This window comes from Cnephaeus nilssonii (assembly GCF_951640355.1).
Source record: "Cnephaeus nilssonii genome assembly, chromosome: 20".
In the NCBI taxonomy this organism is placed as follows: Eukaryota; Metazoa; Chordata; class Mammalia; order Chiroptera; family Vespertilionidae; genus Cnephaeus; species Cnephaeus nilssonii.
The window spans coordinates 1,846,163-1,864,947 of record NC_137091.1 but is presented as its reverse complement, the minus strand read 5'-3'; the positions used below and the strand labels follow the sequence as shown (position 1 = coordinate 1,864,947).

General features: G+C 60.3%; 1 protein-coding gene across 1 annotated transcript in view; it reads left to right on the top strand.

Annotated features, from left to right (window-relative positions):
• CPNE2 (copine 2) overlaps positions 1-18,785 on the top strand; it is a 39,382-nt gene that overhangs the window by 5,026 nt on the left and 15,571 nt on the right. Inside the window, exons 2-9 of the mRNA XM_079800023.1 lie at positions 7,809-8,026; positions 11,147-11,326; positions 13,865-13,939; positions 15,589-15,660; positions 16,983-17,066; positions 17,342-17,431; positions 17,951-18,049; positions 18,578-18,664. Of these exons, the coding sequence (XP_079656149.1) occupies positions 7,847-8,026; positions 11,147-11,326; positions 13,865-13,939; positions 15,589-15,660; positions 16,983-17,066; positions 17,342-17,431; positions 17,951-18,049; positions 18,578-18,664 (867 nt within the window). The 5' untranslated portion in view covers positions 7,809-7,846. The remainder of the gene's footprint in view (positions 1-7,808; positions 8,027-11,146; positions 11,327-13,864; positions 13,940-15,588; positions 15,661-16,982; positions 17,067-17,341; positions 17,432-17,950; positions 18,050-18,577; positions 18,665-18,785) is intronic.

The following is an 18,785-nucleotide window of genomic DNA, read 5'->3' as shown; positions in this document are numbered from 1 at the left end:
GGTTTGCCGACCACGGGAACACAACAGGAATGTCCTCTCTCGTGGTCTGGAGGCTGGAGGTCCAAAGTCAGGGTGCTGACCGAGCCCTGCCCCTCGGGGCTCTAGGGGAAGGGACTTCTGGTAGCTGCCGGCATCGCTCCCCTCGAGGCCACGTCATCCGGTCTCTGCCTCCTTCTCCCGCGCCTTCCCTCTGTGTCTCACTGTCCTCCCCTAAGTCACGTGGGATTATGGACCCACCCCCTCCGGTGTGACCTCCTCTTAACCAGTTACATCTGCACCGCCCCCACTTCCAAATAGGACCACATTCTGAGGTCCCGGGGGTTAGGATTTCAACACATCCTTGGGGGGGGGGGGGGCACAAGTCAGCCCCTAACGGGCAGGTGTGGCATCAGCTCTCTGCCTCTGTTCTCTGGTCTGTAAAATGGGGCCATACTCACAGGCCCATCTGCTGGGCTGCAGGGAGACCAGGAGCTGGAGAGCAGATGGCGATGTCCTTGGCGGAAGGGCGTGCCAAGGAGGGCCTGGGTCCCTGGGTGTGGGCCTCTTGCCTGGGGTGCAAGAGTGACCCCTGCTCACTGGCTGGGTGAGACGGGGCGGGCGGGTGCTTTTCATCGTAGCAGGTGTGGGTGGCTGGCGTGGAAGCCGGCTCACTGCCAGGAGCCATTAACAGGAGGCAGGAGATCCCATCTGCGGGGGTGCGCGCAGAGGCTGCCTGGGGGAACGCAGAGGGGATTCGGGCACTGGGCGAGCCGCTGACTCTCAGGCCTTATTCACCCGGAGACACTGGGCGGGAGTGGGGGCTGGAGCCAGGGCAGCGATGCCTGTTAGAGTCCTCAGGGCTGGAAGGAGCCAAGCCCTTGACAGGCAGGGGACCAGGCACGAGAGGGGCAGGGGCCTGCGAAGGGACCTGCAGGAGTTCTCACAGCGCTGGGAGCCCCTGTCCCCTAGGCTCCCCATGCGAGTCCCCCGGAGGAGGTGGGCCCACGGGGTAGAGCCACAGGGCTGTGCCCCAGTGCCCGGTCTGAGGCGGCCCCAGAGCCCCCTTTGAACGAAGCCAGACTTTGGCCCATGGTCACTGTCACCATGCCCTCCATCCATTAGCTGGTCCACCCTCCGAGCCTGGCCAGGCCCGCCCCAAGGCCCCTGAAGTGCTCTCCGAGGCCCAGAGCACATCCACGCCCTCCGCCCTTCCCGGTGTCTCCTGGGAAGCGGGGGGGCAGGGCAGCGCCGGCCGCTTTGTGGGTGAAGGAGCCAAGGCTGGACGGGGCGCTGTGGCAGAAGCAGGTCTCAACCCGGCGCCCCAGGGACGCCCCCCCCCCCCCCCCCCGCCCCAGAGGCAGCGCTTGGTGCTCAGAAGGGGGCTACAGAGAAGAGCCTCCCCGGGTGTGGTCTGGTGGAAGCCGGGGGGCCTCTGGGGCATGGGCCATCCCTGCCACAGCCTCCTCGTGCGGCGGTATCTATATTTATCCCCATAATGGCCTGGCTGCCTGTGGGAGCGCGCTGTCTTCTGAGCCGCAGCCCGGGCCTCCGCGAAGGTGGAGCAGTGATTGGCGTTGAGAGGCCGCCCCCCACCTTGATGAGAACAGCCGCCTGTTCTCTGGGGGCTGGGCCTGCCTGGCAGGAGCCGGCAGCGTTAGGTTAGGTACGCGGGAGGCCCAGGGAGGAGGAGCCGCTTGGGGCGCACCCCCTCCCCCAGAGAACCAGGGCTGTGGGAGGTTGGGGTGATGGGACTGTGGCTGGCTTAGTATGTGGCTGGAAGGTAGGACCAGATAAATGTGAAAACCTTTCAGCTCAAGAGATTCCAAGAACCCATGATTCCAATCATCCCAAGATGCTTTCCCCTTCACTCTTCCAATATATATTGATTTTAGAGAGAAAGAGGGAGAGAGAGAAACATCAATGATGAGAAAGAATCATGGACCGGCTGCCTCCTGCACGCCCCGCATTGGGGACCAAGCCCACAACCCAGGCCTGTGCCCTGACCGGGAATCGAACCGTGACCTCCTGGTTCATAGGTTGACGCTAACCACTTAGCCACACTGGCCGGGCACTCTTCCTCACTTTTAACAAACGTTTGTCTAGCTCCCACGCTCTGCCTCTGTGCCGGGAACAAGAGAGATGAAAATACGATTCAGGCTCATCTTTAGGCTCACGCGAGGGTGACTTTCCTAAGCCAGTGTTCACAGTATGGGGATGTCGTAAATGACTGGGGCTCAGGAGGGACTCTATAGAGGAGTCCCTGAGTTATTTTTAACATTTTATTAATGTTAAAGTGCAACATACAAAATCGAGCAGCGTTCCCACAGGTACAACTCCATGACCGTTCGTAAACCCAAAACACCTGTGTCGGCACCACCCAGCCCGAGAAAGGACACCGGCCTCCGTTGTGTGGTGGGCCTCATCCGACCATTTGAAGGCCTTCAAAGCAAAGCCTGAGGTTTCGCCAAGAAAAAGGAATTCAGCGTCCACACTGCAGCACAGAAACCTTGCCCAGTTTCCGGCTGCCTGGCCTGCCCTGCAGCTTTCGCAGTCAAGGCTAGTCTCTCAGCAGCCACCTGAGTTTCCAGCCTCCTGTCTGGCCTATAGATTCAGCTTGCCAGGCCCCGCGATCACGTGAGCCAATTCCTTAAAATGTATTTAGAGCCCTAGCGAGTTTGGCTCGGTGGATAGAGCATCAGCCTGCGGACGGAAGGGTCCCAGGTTCAATTCCGGTCAAGGGCACATGCCTGGGTTACGGGTTTGATCCCCAGTATGAGGCATGCAGGAGGCAGCCGATCCATGATTCTCTCTCATCATTGATGTTTCTATCTCTCTGCCCCCCTCTCTTCCTCTCTGAAATCAATAAAAAGATGTTTAAAATATACATATATACTTACTCAGATGTCCTATTGGTCCTGTTTCCTCTGGAAAACCCTGCTGCCATTTGTCTTCCTGGATCTTCCTGTCTGGGAACTGGGGTGAAGGAGGTAACTTAGATCTAGATTCATTCAAGACATGTCAAACCCTGCAGTTTCAGTAAACGCAGCCACCAGGACCAGGGGGGCCCATGTCTGGTTAATCGGGGGTTCTGGTTGACAGAGCATTACCATCTAGGCCGGGGGCTGTGAACGCAGAGGTCTGGGCTTGGTGTGCGTTAAGCCCACGGCAGGATCACCAGGCGCTTGTTGAGGCACAGGGAGATGTGTGCCCGTCTAGGGGCTCCGACTGAGCCCGGCTGGTCGGGGCCTGAGGCTGCCCATCTGGGAGCCACCTTTGGAGCAGGGAGAGCAGGGAGAGCCTAGGGCCACCCCGGGCCTCTGCTGTTGATGATTAGGTCCCACTGAGCAGGACTTGTGGGCGAGGACCCCGCAGCCCTGGGGGTCCCGGAGTCCACAGCCCAGGAGTGTAGCACCCTGGAGGGCTTGTGGGTGTGGGTCTGAGCCTCTTATTCCCTCCCTGCCCCTTGCCCCCTGCCCCTCGTGCATCACCTTGGCATCCCTGCCAGCTGAGAAGGGGAGCCCAGAGCCACATTTCTCAACCAGTTTAAACTCTTTGCCCTCATTACATAAACCATGAACTTCACACATCCTCTGAGGTTTTGACCTGCCCCCCCCCCCCCCCCCCCATACATCAAGACTCACGGATAATAACACAAGTTACTCAGTTACGTGGTGTCCTGCGGGCTGTGCCTCCCTTAACCCTCGGATGCCCCCGGGAAAGCACTCTGCTGTCCCTGCTTGGCGGAGGGAACTTGCTTGAGGCCGCGCAGCAGGTAAGCAGAGCCCGGGCCGCCTGCGTCCCGAGTCCGCGTTCCTCACCTCTGCACGTGCCCACAAGTGCTGTCTGCAGAGCGGGGAGGCCCGTGTCGCTGGAACAGGGAGCGAGGGAAGGTGGCATGAGGTGGGGTCAGGTGCAGGGGAGGGGAGGGGAGGGGAGGGGAGGAGGGAGCCACTGGAAGGTTTTCAGGCAGATCTGTGGTAGCATCTGACTTGAATATTGAAAGATTCCCTCTGGCTCTGGTGTGGCGGAGAGTCGGGACTGTCATGGGCCAGTGCATGGCTGAGCAGATGACCGGGCCTGGCCGGGCCAAGGCAGGGGCGTGGGAGATGAGGACGATGCTGGATGCAGCTTGGAGGTGGAATCCGCAGCAGCAGCGGGATAAGGGGGTGAAGGAAAGAGAGAGGTCGAGGAGATGGTTTCTGAGGTTGCTGGCTAAAACCAGAATGTTATGGACCTGTGGTTCAGTGCTGTCCTTCTGCCTAAGTGACAAGGTGTCCTCTAAGCTGGGGTCCGCGGACCTGTGGGGGCCAACACCTGTGTCTTGTATTGCTGCTCATTGCCGGGAGCTCAGGAACGTTTGTTGAGTGACTGAATGGGAATCCATAAGCCCTGCCTTCTCTCTGCCTCAGTTAACCCATCTGTAAAAGAGACTACTAATTTGTTTCCCTGCCTTCCAGCCCCTTCCCTGGGGGTCCAGTCACCCCGGAAGGCCTGTGCCCATCTGGGCCAGGCCCTGGCTCCCCGTACCCCCTCTCCAGCCTGAAACCTCAAATTACCTGTGGGGCGGGTGCTGCACCCAGGAGCGCCTCCATCGCGTGGCAGGCCCAGCCCTCCCTTAATGACACCTTGCCACCCGCCCTCCTTGCTGGAGTAGGAGGGGAGGGGGCCGGCGGCCGGAGCTGTGGTTTCTTTTTCCATTGCGTCAGGCCTCAGGGGCCCGCCCGCCCGCCTGCCCACCGCTGGGCTGGCACAGAGGGGCCCACTCTGACCAGGCCCGCCCCAACTCTGGACATGATGTGCTCCCCGTTTCGGGGATCCAGAGGCTTCCAGCCGGAGGGTGAGTTGGGGCTGGGGGACCTGCCCCGAGCTGGGGGAGGAGTGCCCCTTCCCCGCACACCCATCCCACCCATCGCTCACGGCTCAGCTCACTCCTCACTCCTCACTCCTCACTCTGGGGCCTGGGAGCTGATGGAGGGCGTGGCAGGGGCCCCGGGAGCCCAGCCACCCTTCCTGTGACCTGCCCTCAGCCAGGCCCAGCCGGTGAGGATGGTGACTTGGACCAGGGGGAGCGGGGGTGGGGAGAAGTGGCCCCAGAGTGTTCATACCAGAGCCTTTGCGTGTGCTCTTCGGGGACATGTGTGTATGTGCACATGTGACCATACGCACGTGTGTACGTGTGCAAGGAAGTGCACGGACCTGAGTGTGTGTCCCTGGGACCCCTCAGGATGGAAACAGGGCTGTCCGCCTTGGCAGGGGGGACGGTGGCCCGGTGGCATCTAGCATGCCAGGAAGGGGCTGTGAGGTGGAGAGCAGGTGGGAGCTGGAATGCACCCCCGGGTGATGACGGGCGGTGCAGGGGTACAGACAGGGTGACCCTGGAGAAACTGCTGACCTTGCGCACTCTGCGGCCCTCTTAGCCTTTCGCCTGGCTGCCTCCCCCTCTGTCCCAGCTGGGTCCTAGTGCCCCCGCCCCAGCGGAAAGCCCAGCATTGGCCTGGGAGTCTGGAGACCCTGCCCACGTCCTGCCTCTGCTTTTCCTGGCCCTGCCACCTCCCGCAGGTGACTTGCGCTCTCTCTCTCGGCCTCAGTTTCCTCATCTGTAAAATGGGTGACTGTCATGCCCCACCCTGCCTCTGGCATAAGCAGGCATTCTCTCAGCCACAAGGCAAGATGTCCCTTTTGGACATGGCTCTCCCCCACCTCCCGGGGTCATGCTCACCCTCCCCCACTGGGCACGGCACCCAGCTGCTCGCAGTGAAAGGGAGTGCGGCTTCCAGCCCCTCCATGGAAACTAATTTTTACACGACGAGAATAAATCCTGCCGCTCGGGCTCCTGTGACGATAATGAGGTTCTAGGGACAGACGGCGAGGGGAGGGATGAGCACCGGCTTTGTCACTGTGCAGACCCTCTCCTGCCGCAGGCCTGGAGGCGCTGCCTGGGGGGCCGGGGGCCTGGGCCTGCCCCACTCTCACCTGCAGACGCCCCAGAGAGGCTGGCTCTCCGAGAGTGGCCTGAGGCCAGGGTGGGAGGGAGGGGGAGGGCCCCGCACCGCCGGGTGGCTCCATCCTCCCCGCCTGGATGCCAGCCACCTCCTCGCCAGCCTCCCCGCTGCCTCTGTTTAGCCTGACAGCCCTTTCTCCCCTCAGGGGCCAGAGGGAGCTTTTAAAAACAGAAATCAGATCGTGTCACCTGTCTCTTAAAACCTTCCACGGCTTCCTTCCGTGAGGCTCAGAGTACAGCCCCAACTCCCTGCAGGGACTCCAGCCCGGAAAGCTGGCTGCTGTGCCCACTCTCAGCCAGACGGGAGCGTGAGGCCTGAGCCTGACAGTCTTCCCACTGCAGGACCCAGCCCTGGCACAGTGCTTGGTCTGAGTAGATGCTCAGGAATCACTCTAGCGGGAATGAATGAGCCTCAGTGTCCTCCTCTGGAAAATGGGGCCATATTAGCACTGCCCCACAGGACTGAAGAAGGGTTAGAGACCGCAGGCCGAAGTCAGGGCTCAGAGCACACCGAAAGTCGGATTCGCCGTCCCACAGGGAACACCCTCCTCTCACCTGCCTCTCTGGGGCAGTGCAGGGCCAGTTTCCTCCTCAGCGGTGAGGGGGCAAGATAGTGGCACGGAGTTGGAAGCTGGTCTTTGTCGGTAAGAGTTTGGGGCTGGACGCGTCCACGTGGTGATGGGCCTGTGTTAACTAAACACAGACCAGAGGACATGAGTCTCCAAGACTGTCCTGCTGTCTCCTGGGCAGATGAGGAGACTAAGGCGCAGAGAGCCGGCGGGCTTGCCCATGGCCTGTGCCCTGTGGGACCCAGAGCTCCCGCCACCCTTGAGGCGGGCTTCGCCACACTTGCTCCAAATGAACACCTTGCACTTGGAGAGAAACGGAGCTGCTTAAAGTGCGCAATGCCAGTAATTAGCCTTGACAGTGGGAGGGGTACATACGGCCCAGTGCATGGCATCTTGGGAAGCTGTGTACAATGAAAGGATAAGGACCAGCTCATGGAAGATCAGCGTGAGGTGGAGGGTTTATTTGTTCATGATTTATACACTCATGCCTTTTTTTAAAAAAATCTATTTGCCCTAGCTGGTTTGGCTCAGTGAATAGAGCGTCGGCCTGTGGAGTGAAGGGTCCTGGGTTCAATTCTGGTCAAGGGCACATGCCCGGGTTGCAGGCTTGATCCCCAGTTGGAGGCATGCAGGAGGCAGCCGATCAATGGTTCTCTCATCATTGATGTTTCTCTCTCTCTCTCCCTTCCTCTCTGAAATCAATAAAAATAAATTTTAAAAAATTATATTGATTTTCAGAGAGAGAGGAAGGGAGGAAGGAGGCGGGCGGGAGAGAGAGAAACATCAATGCGAGAGGAAACATTGATTGGCTGCCTCCTGCACACCCCCACAGAGGATCGAGCCCGCAACCTGGGCTTGTGCCCTGACCAGGAACGGAACTGTGACTTTTGGTGCACAGGATGATGCCTAACCAAGTGAGCCACACCACCCGGGGCACACTCATGCTTTTTTTTTTCTTTTTATTCGAATATATACTGTGAGCATCCGATGCACCCATCGCATGCTTAGGCCGGGGATACAGGATGAACAAGACAGACAAGGAACAAGGTCAAGTTTTGGCTAAGTTGACAGAAGTGAGCTTCCTAGTGGCCAAAGCAATGAGGGAACCCTGAGTAATAACAAGCTCCACTTTCGCCACAAGATGCCAGCAGTTCACTGCTCGGGAGAAGCCCGGGTGCCCCTGGTAAAATGAGCGCCTGGGATGCCCATGCCAATGTGATTTGTGATTTCTCTCTCTGACCCCACTCCTATCCCCGCAGACTGCCAGGAACTGTTGCCGCCACCGCCGCCACCCCCCATGGCCCACATACAGGGTCAGGGCACCCCAGCAGCAGGGGTCGCCCCCATGGGCTCCCAGTACTGTGTGTGCAAGGTGGAGCTGTCTGTGAGTGGCCAGAACCTGCTGGACCGGGACGTCACCTCCAAGTCCGACCCCTTCTGCGTCCTCTTCACAGAGAACAATGGCCGGTGGATGGAGGTGAGCCCCTCCCTGCGCGTCTGTGATGGGTGGGGGTGGCTAGGTGTCTGGGGAAGGCCTTCTACTGGATCCTGGGGCCTCCCGGTCAGGCCCTTGGAGGTCAATGGAGTGTGGGCTGGGGACTTCTTAGAAAATTGTTACTCTGTTTTTAAAAATTTATTTTATTGATTTTTCACAGAGAGGAAGGGAGAGGGATAGAGAGTTAGAAACATCGATGAGAGAGAAACATCGACCAGCTGCCTCCTGCACGCCTCCTACTGGGGATGTGCCTGCAACCAAGGTACATGCCCTTGACCGGAATCGAACCTGGGACCTTTCAGTCTGCAGGCCGACACTCTATCCACTGAGTCAAACCCATTAGGGCAGAAAATTGTTACTCTTAAAATTAAATTTTAACCCAGCTGGAGTGAGTGGCTCAGTGGTTGAGCATCAACCTATGAACCAGGAGGTCAGGGTTTGATTCCCGGTCAGGGCACACGCCCGGGTTTCAGGCTCCATCCCCAGTAGGGGCTTTGCAGGAGGCAGCCAATCAATGATTCTCATCATTGATGTTTCTATCTCTCCTTCTCCTTTCCTCTCTGAATATATTTTTAAAAATTAAAATTTACTTAAATATTACTTCAAATATATTTGTATTTAAATTACTATAATTATAATTCATAGATTTATAAATATCCTAGAAGCTGTGCACCGGTGGGGTCCCTCGGCCTGGCCTGCGCCCTCTCGCAATCCAGGACCCCTCAGGGGGGTGTCGGATGGGTCAAAACCTGCAGTCCGACATCCCCCGCGGGATGTCGAAGTGCGAGAAGCGGCCGGCAGCTGGGGCACTGCTCCAGCTCATCCCACCCTCGTGGCGCCTGCCGCCAGCCGCTCGCTCTTAGCCCGCGGAGGCAGGAGAGGCTCACGCTGCCGAAGCTGTCCTGTGCCCTTGGTCAAGTGAACAGCACTCCCCCTGTGGGAGCGCACTGACCACCTGGGGGCAGCTCCGGCATTGAGCCTCTGCCCCCTGGTGGTCAGTGCGCATCATAGTGGCCGGCCGGTTGACCGGTCAACTGGCTGACCAGTCGCTTAGGCTTTTATATATATATAGATGATTTTATATTTTATATCATAATATTTCAATTATTATATATGTAGTTAAAACCTTAGAGTTTTATAAAGCGCTTGCTTCCACTTTTAAATAACTTACCCCACTTATTCCTGAACGAACACACAGTGAGGGGCCAACAGGGATGGGGGACCCAGGCTTTGGTCTCAGTGCTGGACCAAGGCCCAGTTCTGACACTCCTTGCTGTGTGGCTTTGAGCAAGTGGCTGTCCCTCTCGGAGACTGTCTCATCTGTGAAATGTGGATGTCCCCCCTGCCTACTGAGCCCAGAGCTGGGGATGTCGATGGGGCCACAGCCAGGCACTTTGGAACGGGAAAACTTGGGCCTGAGAACTGGGGAGCGATGCAGGTGAGGAAGGACACTGAGAAATCCAAACTGTTAAGACTTCCCAATCTTAAAAATTGCTTTGTTCCTATTCCCTACAGGGTCTGTGTTCATTGTAGTAAATTTAGAAAAGCCAGATATCCGGAAGAAGGAAGTCGGAATAGTGGGGAGCCTGCCTGTGAGGGAGAGTCTCTGTTAAAAGTTGGGTGCCCAGCCCTAGCTGGTTTGGCTCAGTGGATCGAGTGTCAGCCTGAGGACGGAAGGGTTACGGGTTCGATTTCCGGTCAAGGGCACGTACCTCAGTTGCAGGCTCAATCCCTGGGCCATGCAGGAGGCAACCAATCGATGTGTTTCTCACATCGATTTTCTCTCTCTGTCTCTCCCTCCCTCCCTTCCACTGTCTCTAAAAATCAATGGAAAAATTCCCTCTAGTGAGGATTAAAAACAAAACTTTGGTACCCAGCCTTCCAGATAGTTTTATATGAGCATAGATTTTCCAAAATGTGTATCTGTTGGTCATCATAGTTAACCAGGCCACAGAGGACATCCCACCGGACACGCTGTGGTTTACAAAGATTTCCACAGATGTTGGGTCCTTACAAAGCCAAGGAATTGGTGCTGAGATTGTTGACCCATTTTACAGAGGGGCAACTGGGGCCCAGAGCCGGTAGGGACTTCTCTGTGTCGCCCAGTGCTTTGGAGATGAAGCCAGAATTGGGAGGTGGGACGTGGGGTCAGTTGAGGACCCCTGGAGCAGGGTGGGTCGCTCCAGGCGTGAGGCCAGCCCGTCTGGAGCATCCTGTCCCCTCTGCCAGGTCCCTAGAACCCGTGCCTGCCCTTCAAGGAACAGTACCCCCCAACTTCCTTGACTATCTCTCTCCCACCCAGGCCAGCCACCCTGGCTAAAAATAGCCCAAGATCAAGACCTCTGCCTGCTGCTCCAGCCCTTGGAAATGGACTGGGTGGGAGGAAAATCAACACAGCCCAAGCCCCAAAATAGACGGTCACCCGGACTCTGCGGTTTGGGGCCTTCGTGTGGAGTGGCCAGAGGGCGGGCTCCTGTCCCAGCCCCACACTGGCCCACAGTACAGGCCCTGTCCTCACCCAGGCCTGGCTTCCACAGTGGGTGGGACTCTGGGGCTGCACAATTCCAGTATTGACATTCCAGGATTCTGTACAAGGCACAAACATCTGCCCGCGGGGGTGGGGAGCCCCAGATCCCCTCCCCCTAAGGATCCCTCCTTCCTGTTGCCTCTCTCAGCTTCCATGTAAAATGTGGCTTGAAAAAGGATCCTCCCAAAATAAAAAGAATTAAAACCACTGAGAGTCAAATCCTTCACTTTACAGAAGTGGAAACTGAGGCACAGGTGAGGAAAGGGACTTGCCTCTGTCACAGGGCCCAAGCTCTTATCCTGGCACCTGGGTATGGAGGCAGGGCCAGAGAATTAAGTGTGGGTGCTGGAGTCAGACCTGGGTTCAGATTTTGGCCTGCCCCTCTAGCTGTTCCACCTTGGGTAAGCCCCTTAACCTCTCTGTGCTCCTCTGTGAGCTGAGAGCAGTGCTCGCTGCAGCCGTCCAGGTAACTGGCCAAGTGCCTGGTAGAGTCGGTGTTCCGCGAGTTGGCAGAGTGACTCCCAGCAGCCCCAGAAGGGTTGAACTCTGACCCCGTTTCCCTGCCTCTCTGCCAGTACGACAGGACAGAAACTGCCATCAACAACCTCAACCCCGCATTCTCCAAGAAGTTCGTCCTCGACTACCACTTTGAGGAAGTGCAGAAGCTCAAGTTCGCCCTGTTCGACCAGGACAAGTCCAGCACACAGCTCGACGAGCATGATTTCCTGGGCCAGTTCTCCTGCAGCCTGGGCGTGGTGAGCCGGGCCCTCCAGGCGGATGGGCGGTGCCAACACTCCCAGATGTCACCCTGCTCCCTCGGGCAGGGCAGTCCCTTGGGCACGGTCTCTCCGGCCGCCGGCTTTCCCTGGCCCTGTTTTCCTGTCTGGCTCCGGAGGTGGCATCACAAATACAGATTGCTTGAGGGGCCAGCGGGCAGAAAGGGGGGCAGCGGCCTGGTGGGTTTGGGGGGATGATGGGCTCACATTGGATGACACTGAGCCCAATGCCCGCCAGATGTTGCCACGCAGGAAAGGGGGCCCCATGTGGCCAGAGCTACTGATGGTTCGAAGCCTCAGGTGTGGTCTTGACTCTGGGGTAGGAGGATCCGAAACCAAGACACCCAGGGAAGTCCTGCTTTGTGAGGGGCTTACTGTGTGACCTTGAGCAACTTCCTTTCCCTCTCTGGGCCACACCTCCCCATCTAGCTCAGTCCTTGGTGAACGTACGAGGGTGGGAGCTTGCAGGGCTCGGAGCCTCTGACACAGTCATCCTGTATGACTGGACGCTTAGACAAGCCCCAGCCCCTCTGGGCCTCGATGTCCCCATATTTCACGTGGGGATAATGTTGACTGCCCAGCCTATAGGGATGGAGAGGGAATAAAATTGAAATTCCTTTGAGAGGTCCTAGTGGAGCTGAAATGCCCTGGGCCTGCAAGAGATGACGCTCAATGAAAAAAGCAAGGGTCCCACAGTTCCGTAAGAAGCGGGTGCCTCCATCAGGCTCCCGCCGGCCCGTGTGTCCACACCCTCAAAAGGTGACTGAGGCCAGAGCTTAAGGCGGAGTGGTCAGCGCCAGGGAACTGACAAGGGCGGGAATCCTACGCAGGACCCGACCCCAGCCCAGCAGGGCCGCCCAGCCGGGGGGCGGGCAGGGCAGGACGTGGGCAGGGCTGGTGAGAGCCAGACCACAGCCAGCCTCCGCCCTCCTGCTCTCCCAGCTCCTGCTGGCACCCCCACGGGTTGAACCCGCACAAGCCAGGACAGGGGAGCCGGGTGCTCTGGGCCCCCAGTGGCACAGAGAAGGTGGAGAAGCGGAGGGAGGGGGCTGGAGAGAGGGACCAGCCTGGGGGGTGGGACATGCTCGTTGGGCACAGAGAAACCCTGGCAGTTCCCCTAAGAAACAGGCAGGGTGCCCCGGGGGTGAGGGTGCCCCGGGGGGTGAGGGTGCCCCGGGGGGGTGAGGGTGCCCCGGGGGGTGAGGGTGGCCCGGGGGTGAGGGTGCCCCAGGGGGTGAGGGTGCCCGGGGGGGTGAGGGTGGCCCGGGGGTGAGGGTGCCCCGGGGGGTGAGGGTGCCCCGGGGGGTGAGGGTGGCCCGGGGGTGAGGGTGCCCCGGGGGGGTGAGGGTGCCCCGGGGGGTGAGGGTGCCCGGGGGGGGTGAGGGTGCCCCAGGGGGTGAGGGTGCCCCGGGGGGTGAGGGTGCCCCGGGGGGTGAGGGTGCCCCGGGAGGGGGGTGAGGGTGCCCGGGGGGGGGTGAGGGTGCCCCAGGGGGTGAGGGTGCCCGGGGGGTGAGGGTGCCCCGGGGGGTGAGGGTGCCCCGGGAGGGGGGTGAGGGTGCCCGGGGGGGGGTGAGGGTGCCCCGGGGGGGTGAGGGTGCCCGGGGGGGGGTGAGGGTGCCCCGGGGGGTGAGGGTGCGGGGGGGGGTGAGGGTGCCCCGGGGGGTGAGGGTGGCCCGGGGGTGAGGGTGCCCCAGGGGGTGAGGGTGCCCGGGGGGGGGTGAGGGTGGCCCCAGGGGGTGAGGGTGCCCCGGGGGGTGAGGGTGCCCGGGGGTGAGGGTGCCCTGGGGGGGTGAGGGTGCCCCGGGGGGTGAGGGTGCCCCGGGGGTGAGGGTGCCCTGGGGGGGTGAGGGTGCCCCGGGGGTGAGGGTGCCCCGGGGGTGAGGGTGCCCCGGGGGGGGTGAGGGTGCCCCGGGGGTGAGGGTGCCCTGGGGGTTAGGGTGCCCCGGGGGGGGTGAGGGTGCCCCGGGGGTGAGGGTGCCCTGGGGGTTAGGGTGCCCCGGGGGGTGAGGGTGCCCCGGGGGGTGAGGGTGCCCCGGGGGGTGCGGGTGCGGGGGTGGAGCTGGCAGCGGTGGTGGGAGGCGGCTTTGCACTGGCCCCTTTCCCTTCTGCGTTGTGTGGATCCTGACGCGGGTGACTGTTTCCTGTGCAAACCAGTGCAAATACGGAGAGTTGGAGCCTCTCCGTCGAAGGAGGCTGAGGTCGGTGGATGGCTTCCGGGGAGGCCGTTGGGGGGCTAAACTCCCCACAGCTGCCTCCAGACGTGAGCCTACAAGAGCCTCTTCGGGGGCAGCCCGGTCAGTGGGGGTCGGGCTGCTGGGCTCCCACCCCAGCTGTGGGACCTCAGGCGAGTGTCTTAACCTCTCTGGGCCTCGGTCTCCCCGGCAGCCCCGTGGGCCAGCAGTAGCGGGCTACCTTCTGCCCCCCTCGAGCCTGGCGCAGCGGGGGGCTGTGGGCTGATGAGCATCTTCCCTTCTCGCCAGCCTCAGGAGCTCCTCTCCCCTCTCCCTCTCCCCTCAGATCGTCTCCAGCAAAAAGATCACTCGGCCTCTACTGCTGATGAATGACAAGCCTGCCGGGAAGGGCTTGATTACGGTACCGGCCCCCCCCCCCCCCCCCCCCCCCGCACTCCCTCCGCTTCTGCAGGCTGCACTCCCCCATCAATGGGCCGCTTCCCTGGCAGATAATTACCAGCTTTGTTTGGAGTAAAAAGGCCCAACTTACAACTTAGCAACAGGTCTCTTAGCAACGGGCTCCTAGCGCCACACACGATGCCTAGGGGGCCGCCAGGCTGGGGGTCAGGGGACTGTCGGAGGCCCCCCAGCCTCCTACTCTGGAGGCCTCCAGAGCCCCCCAGCCCTCCCCTGCCTGTCCTCCATCGGGGTCTTTCAGGGGCGCCTGGCCGGGCAGAAAGGGGCTGATCCTGCCGTGCTCAGTCCCCTGCGGATGAGCTCTCGTCCTCCCAGATTCCAGGAAGGCGGAGAAACCCCCTTTTGCAGACGAGGGGGCTGAAGCCCAGAGAGGAAGCGCCCTCGGGCGGTTCAGCTAGTGAGCTTCTCTCCTGGAATGTCCCCTTCAGACCCCAGGTGACCCCGAGAACTGGCCACACGGGGGCGGGGTGGGGTCCCTCTCCTGTTCTGGAGCCTCGCAGTCCAGGTTGTGAGGGACCCGCCGTCCCCACCTTGCTTTCCTGCCTCGGCTCTTCCTGTACGCCCTTGCGGTGGGGGCAGCTGAATCCTGGCACACCTTGCACACGCCCCCAGGCCTTATCCACTGTCCTGCCCCCTGGCAAGCCCTCTCCCCACCTCCCTCCACCTCGCGGGGTCCAAAACCTCCCACACCTGGCCTTCACACGCCAGCTCCCCTCCGCCTGGAAGCCAGCCCAGGTGGACCCCCGCCCCCCGCCTGCTGTGCCATCCCCCTGAGCATTTCCACCTGCCCCCGCGAGACCTCAGTGCCCTCCGTGCAGTGGGTGCAGCAATGGGACCCACCCTGCAGGCGCTGAGCGTGCCTGAGGAGGAGGAGGGGAGGTGGGCGCCCGGCCTGGCCTGTCTGTGGCTCCCCAAGCATGTTGGGGGAGGCCATCCTAGAGGGGCGGGGCGGGGGAGCCCTAGCCCAGAGGACCCGAGGGCCTGCCCTGCCACTGGGGGGGGGGGGGGGGGGAGGGGCAGGGAGAGAGAACGGCCCAGGGAGGGCACGTGGCAGTCCCAGGTGAGCCGGCCGGTCCACCTGTTTGGCTGGGGCCAGAGAGCCACCAGGGCGGATGGGGAAGGCGCGGAGAATGGATGGCAGTGAGCTGAGAGAGCAGAGGGAGCTCAGGGCTTCCGTCCCTGCCCTGGGCCTCAGTTTCCCTAGCTGCATAGTGAAGTTGCTGGAATTCCTGAGACGGTGGTGTTTGGGGGTGGCTGTGCTCTCCAGGCCCGCAGTGGGGGCGTGAGGGGGCCCAGAGCCTCTCCCCAGGACTCAAGACCACCCATCATGTCTGGTGCCTGCTTTTTCTGCCCTCGCCATCCCTCTCTGGAGCCACATAGGGTCCCTTTTTGATTCCTCATATCCACATGAGTTACCCCATTTTCAGAAGATGGAAACGGAGGTGTGGGGAAGATGAGAGACTAGTCCAAGGTCACCTGGCACTATTCCTCCCCTCCCTTCCCCCTCTTAGCTCTGGAGCATTAACCCCTGGGGCACCCTATGCCGGGGAGTCTGAGGCACAGGTGCTGAGCCCCCTTCCTCTGGCCTCACAGATCGCTGCCCAGGAGCTCTCAGACAACCGCGTCGTCACACTGAGCCTGGCGGGCAGGAAGCTGGACAAGAAGGTGAGGGGGCGGGAGCAGTAGCCTCCCCAGCCCAGGGCTGTGTGGCCTAGACCTGGACCTTCTGGCCGCCACTGTCCCCCCCACCGAGGGACAAGCCCATGGCACGGGCTGTACTGGCCACCCCCAAGTAGGACCTCCTCACCGTTGAGGTAGTGAGTTTCCCATCACTTAGGAGTATTCAAGACATGGCTCCTGGTCCAGACCCACTCCGTGGGAACTCCCTGCCTCACTCGGTGTCAATGCTAGGGTCTTTACAGTAACCTGCGGGGCCCACCGGTGTGTCCGCCGCCCCAGACACCCTGACCTCACCCGTGTCACTCTCCTCACCGTCATTCTGCTTCAGCCAAATCAGCCCCTCCTGGTCCCAGAATTGCACCAGGTGCCCTGCTGCCTCAGGACCTTTGCACTTGCTGTTCCCTCTGCCTGCAGGGTTCTTTTCCCTGACTATTCTCCTGATGGCCCCTCGCCTCCATCATGCCTTTGCTGTTATGTCACCTCCTCAGCAAGGTCTTCCCCAAAACTGTAATGGTCCCTGATTCCCCCCGCCCTTGCTTTACTTGTCTCCTTAATACTAATCAGCCTGATGTACATTATTATTTACTTTCTGGCTCCCCCACTTGATTATCGACTCTTTTTAAAAATATATATTTTATTGATATTTTACAGAGAGGAAGGGAGAGGGATAGAGAGTTAGAAACACCGATGAGAGAGAAACACCTATCAGCTGCCTCCTGCACACCTCCTACTGGGGATGTGCCCGCAACCAAGGTACATGCCCTTGACCGGAATCAAACCTGGGACCCTTCAGTCCGCAGGCCGACGCTCTATCCACTGAGCCAAACCGGTTTTGGCTATCGACCCCCTAGAGTGACACTCTTTTAACTTAAATAACTGGGTTTTAAAAGGACATCCTATCCCATCTGTAATGTGCTTGGGAGAGTTGCCATTTTTTGGATTCCCACTAAAATAAATGAGAACCACATCCTGCCGGGGGCCCCCTGCCCTGGGAACAGTCACCCTCTGAAACCCTGCCTGGCCTACAATGCTGGCCTCCTGCTCCCGCAGCTGCACCCTCAGGGTCTCTGGGCACAAGTGTGGGACCCCGGGGTGGGTGGTTCCTCTGGGGAGGCAGTGGGTCCCAGGGGCTGCAGCAGCTCTGGGCCTCTCGCTGAGCCCCGCAGAGGCCGAGGGGAGGGGGGCAGGCTGGCTTTGCCCACAGCCGCCCCCTGACACTGGGCTGGGGAGGCAGCCGGGCCACAAACCCCCTCCCGGCTGAAGCTGGCCGTTGCGCCTCCCTCACCTGCCTCCTCTGCTCCCTCCAGGACCTCTTTGGGAAGTCGGACCCGTTTCTCGAGTTTTATAAGCCCGGGGATGATGGCAAGTGGATGCTGGTCCACAGGACGGAGGTGGGTGCGTGGGGACCTGGGCGTCTCTAAGCCAGTGGGTCTCCAGTCCAGCCGCCCCCGAGAGGGCTGTGCCGTCACAGCCAAGCAGTGCCCAGGGGGGCGTGATGGTGCCTGAAGGACTTGTTCTCCCTGCCACGGGGATGCCCACTTCCTCCTCAGAAGTGTGGCTGTGGGTCTCTCCTTCTTGCCACTGCCCGTCCCCACGGGGCTGACCTGAGCCCAGCACACTGCTGCCCCCTGGCCCAAGCCCACCCTTGCCCCTCACGGCCCTGCAGGTGATCAAGTACACGCTGGACCCTGTGTGGAAGCCGTTCACCGTGCCACTGGTGTCCCTGTGTGACGGGGACATGGAGAAGCCCATCCAGGTGAGGGGGTCCTGGGAGCCCTGCTCCCACACTGCCAGCTGCAGCCTTCCTGTCTCCCCGAGGCTTCCGGGCGTGTCTCGGCAAAGCTCTTCCTTTTAAAAAAAAATATATATTTTTATTGATTTCAGAGAGGAAGGGAGAGGGAGAGAGAGAAACATCAATGAGAGAGATCCTACTAGGGATCGAGCCCACAACCCGGGCACGTGCCCTGACCAGGAATCGAACCATGACCTGGTTCATAGGTCGATGCTCAGCCACTGAGCCACGCCGGCCAGGCAGCCCTTTCTTCCTAAGATGGAGAGAGAACCCATCTGGGGGAGGGGGAGGAGACCCGGGTCCTGGTCCTGGGTCTGCCCAGCCCCCGAGTGACCTGGGCAGTGCTGCCAGCTTTGTGGGTCCCTTCTCTAAAACAGGGTGACTGTCCTGTGGTCCCCGAGGGGTTTGGTCAGGGAACTGAGCGGGGCTGGAGGGCTCCTCTTTGGGGGGCAGCTCTGGGTGACCTCACTGGACCCACCCCAGGTCATATGCTACGACTATGACAACGATGGGGGCCACGACTTCATCGGCGAGTTCCAGACCTCAGTGTCACAGATGTGTAATGCTCGCGATGGCGTTCCGGTAAGAGGGGCATGTGTGTGTGTGACCTCAAGACCTCAGCAGGGGCCAGGGAGGGGGTACAGGTTTTGGAATCAGGCAGACGGGCTCAAATTTTACTTCTTTGGCTGTATGACCTTGAATAAAACAACCAATCTGTCTGGGTTTCAGTTTCCCCATCTGTCAAATGGGGATGGAGTAGAGTGGGAATTAAATGAAATGATACAGGGACAGTGCCTAGCACATAGCGAGCACTCAGGAGCTTCCCAAGTAACTGACCCTGAGGAGCCAGGCCCTGGGTGCCAGTTCTCATGAGTGGACATGACATGAATGTGCTGTCTTGGGGTCAGGGTAGAGGCAGCTCTCCTGCCTTGGGGAGCCACAGCTTGGTGTGAACCCAGGGGCAGGACCCATTTCTGGGTGTGGACATCCATGAAGGCTTCCTGGAGGAGGCATGCTACCCCTGGTCGATACTGTGGAGGGGATTCTGGGGTCCAGAGGAGGGTCAGTCCCCAGGCAGGCCCTGAGGTGAGCTTCTCTCCCTCCTCCCAGCTGGAGTTCGAGTGCATCAACCCCAAGAAGCAGAGGAAAAAGAAGAACTATAAAAACTCGGGCATTATTATCCTGCGATCCTGCAAGGTGAGCCAGCGGGGAGGCGGGGAGGCGCAGGGCAGGGCCGGTGAGCCTGCGTGCCCATCCCGGTCCTGGCTCTCTGACTTTGGGAGCTCAGTTTCCTCATCTGTAGGATGGGGATGTTGAT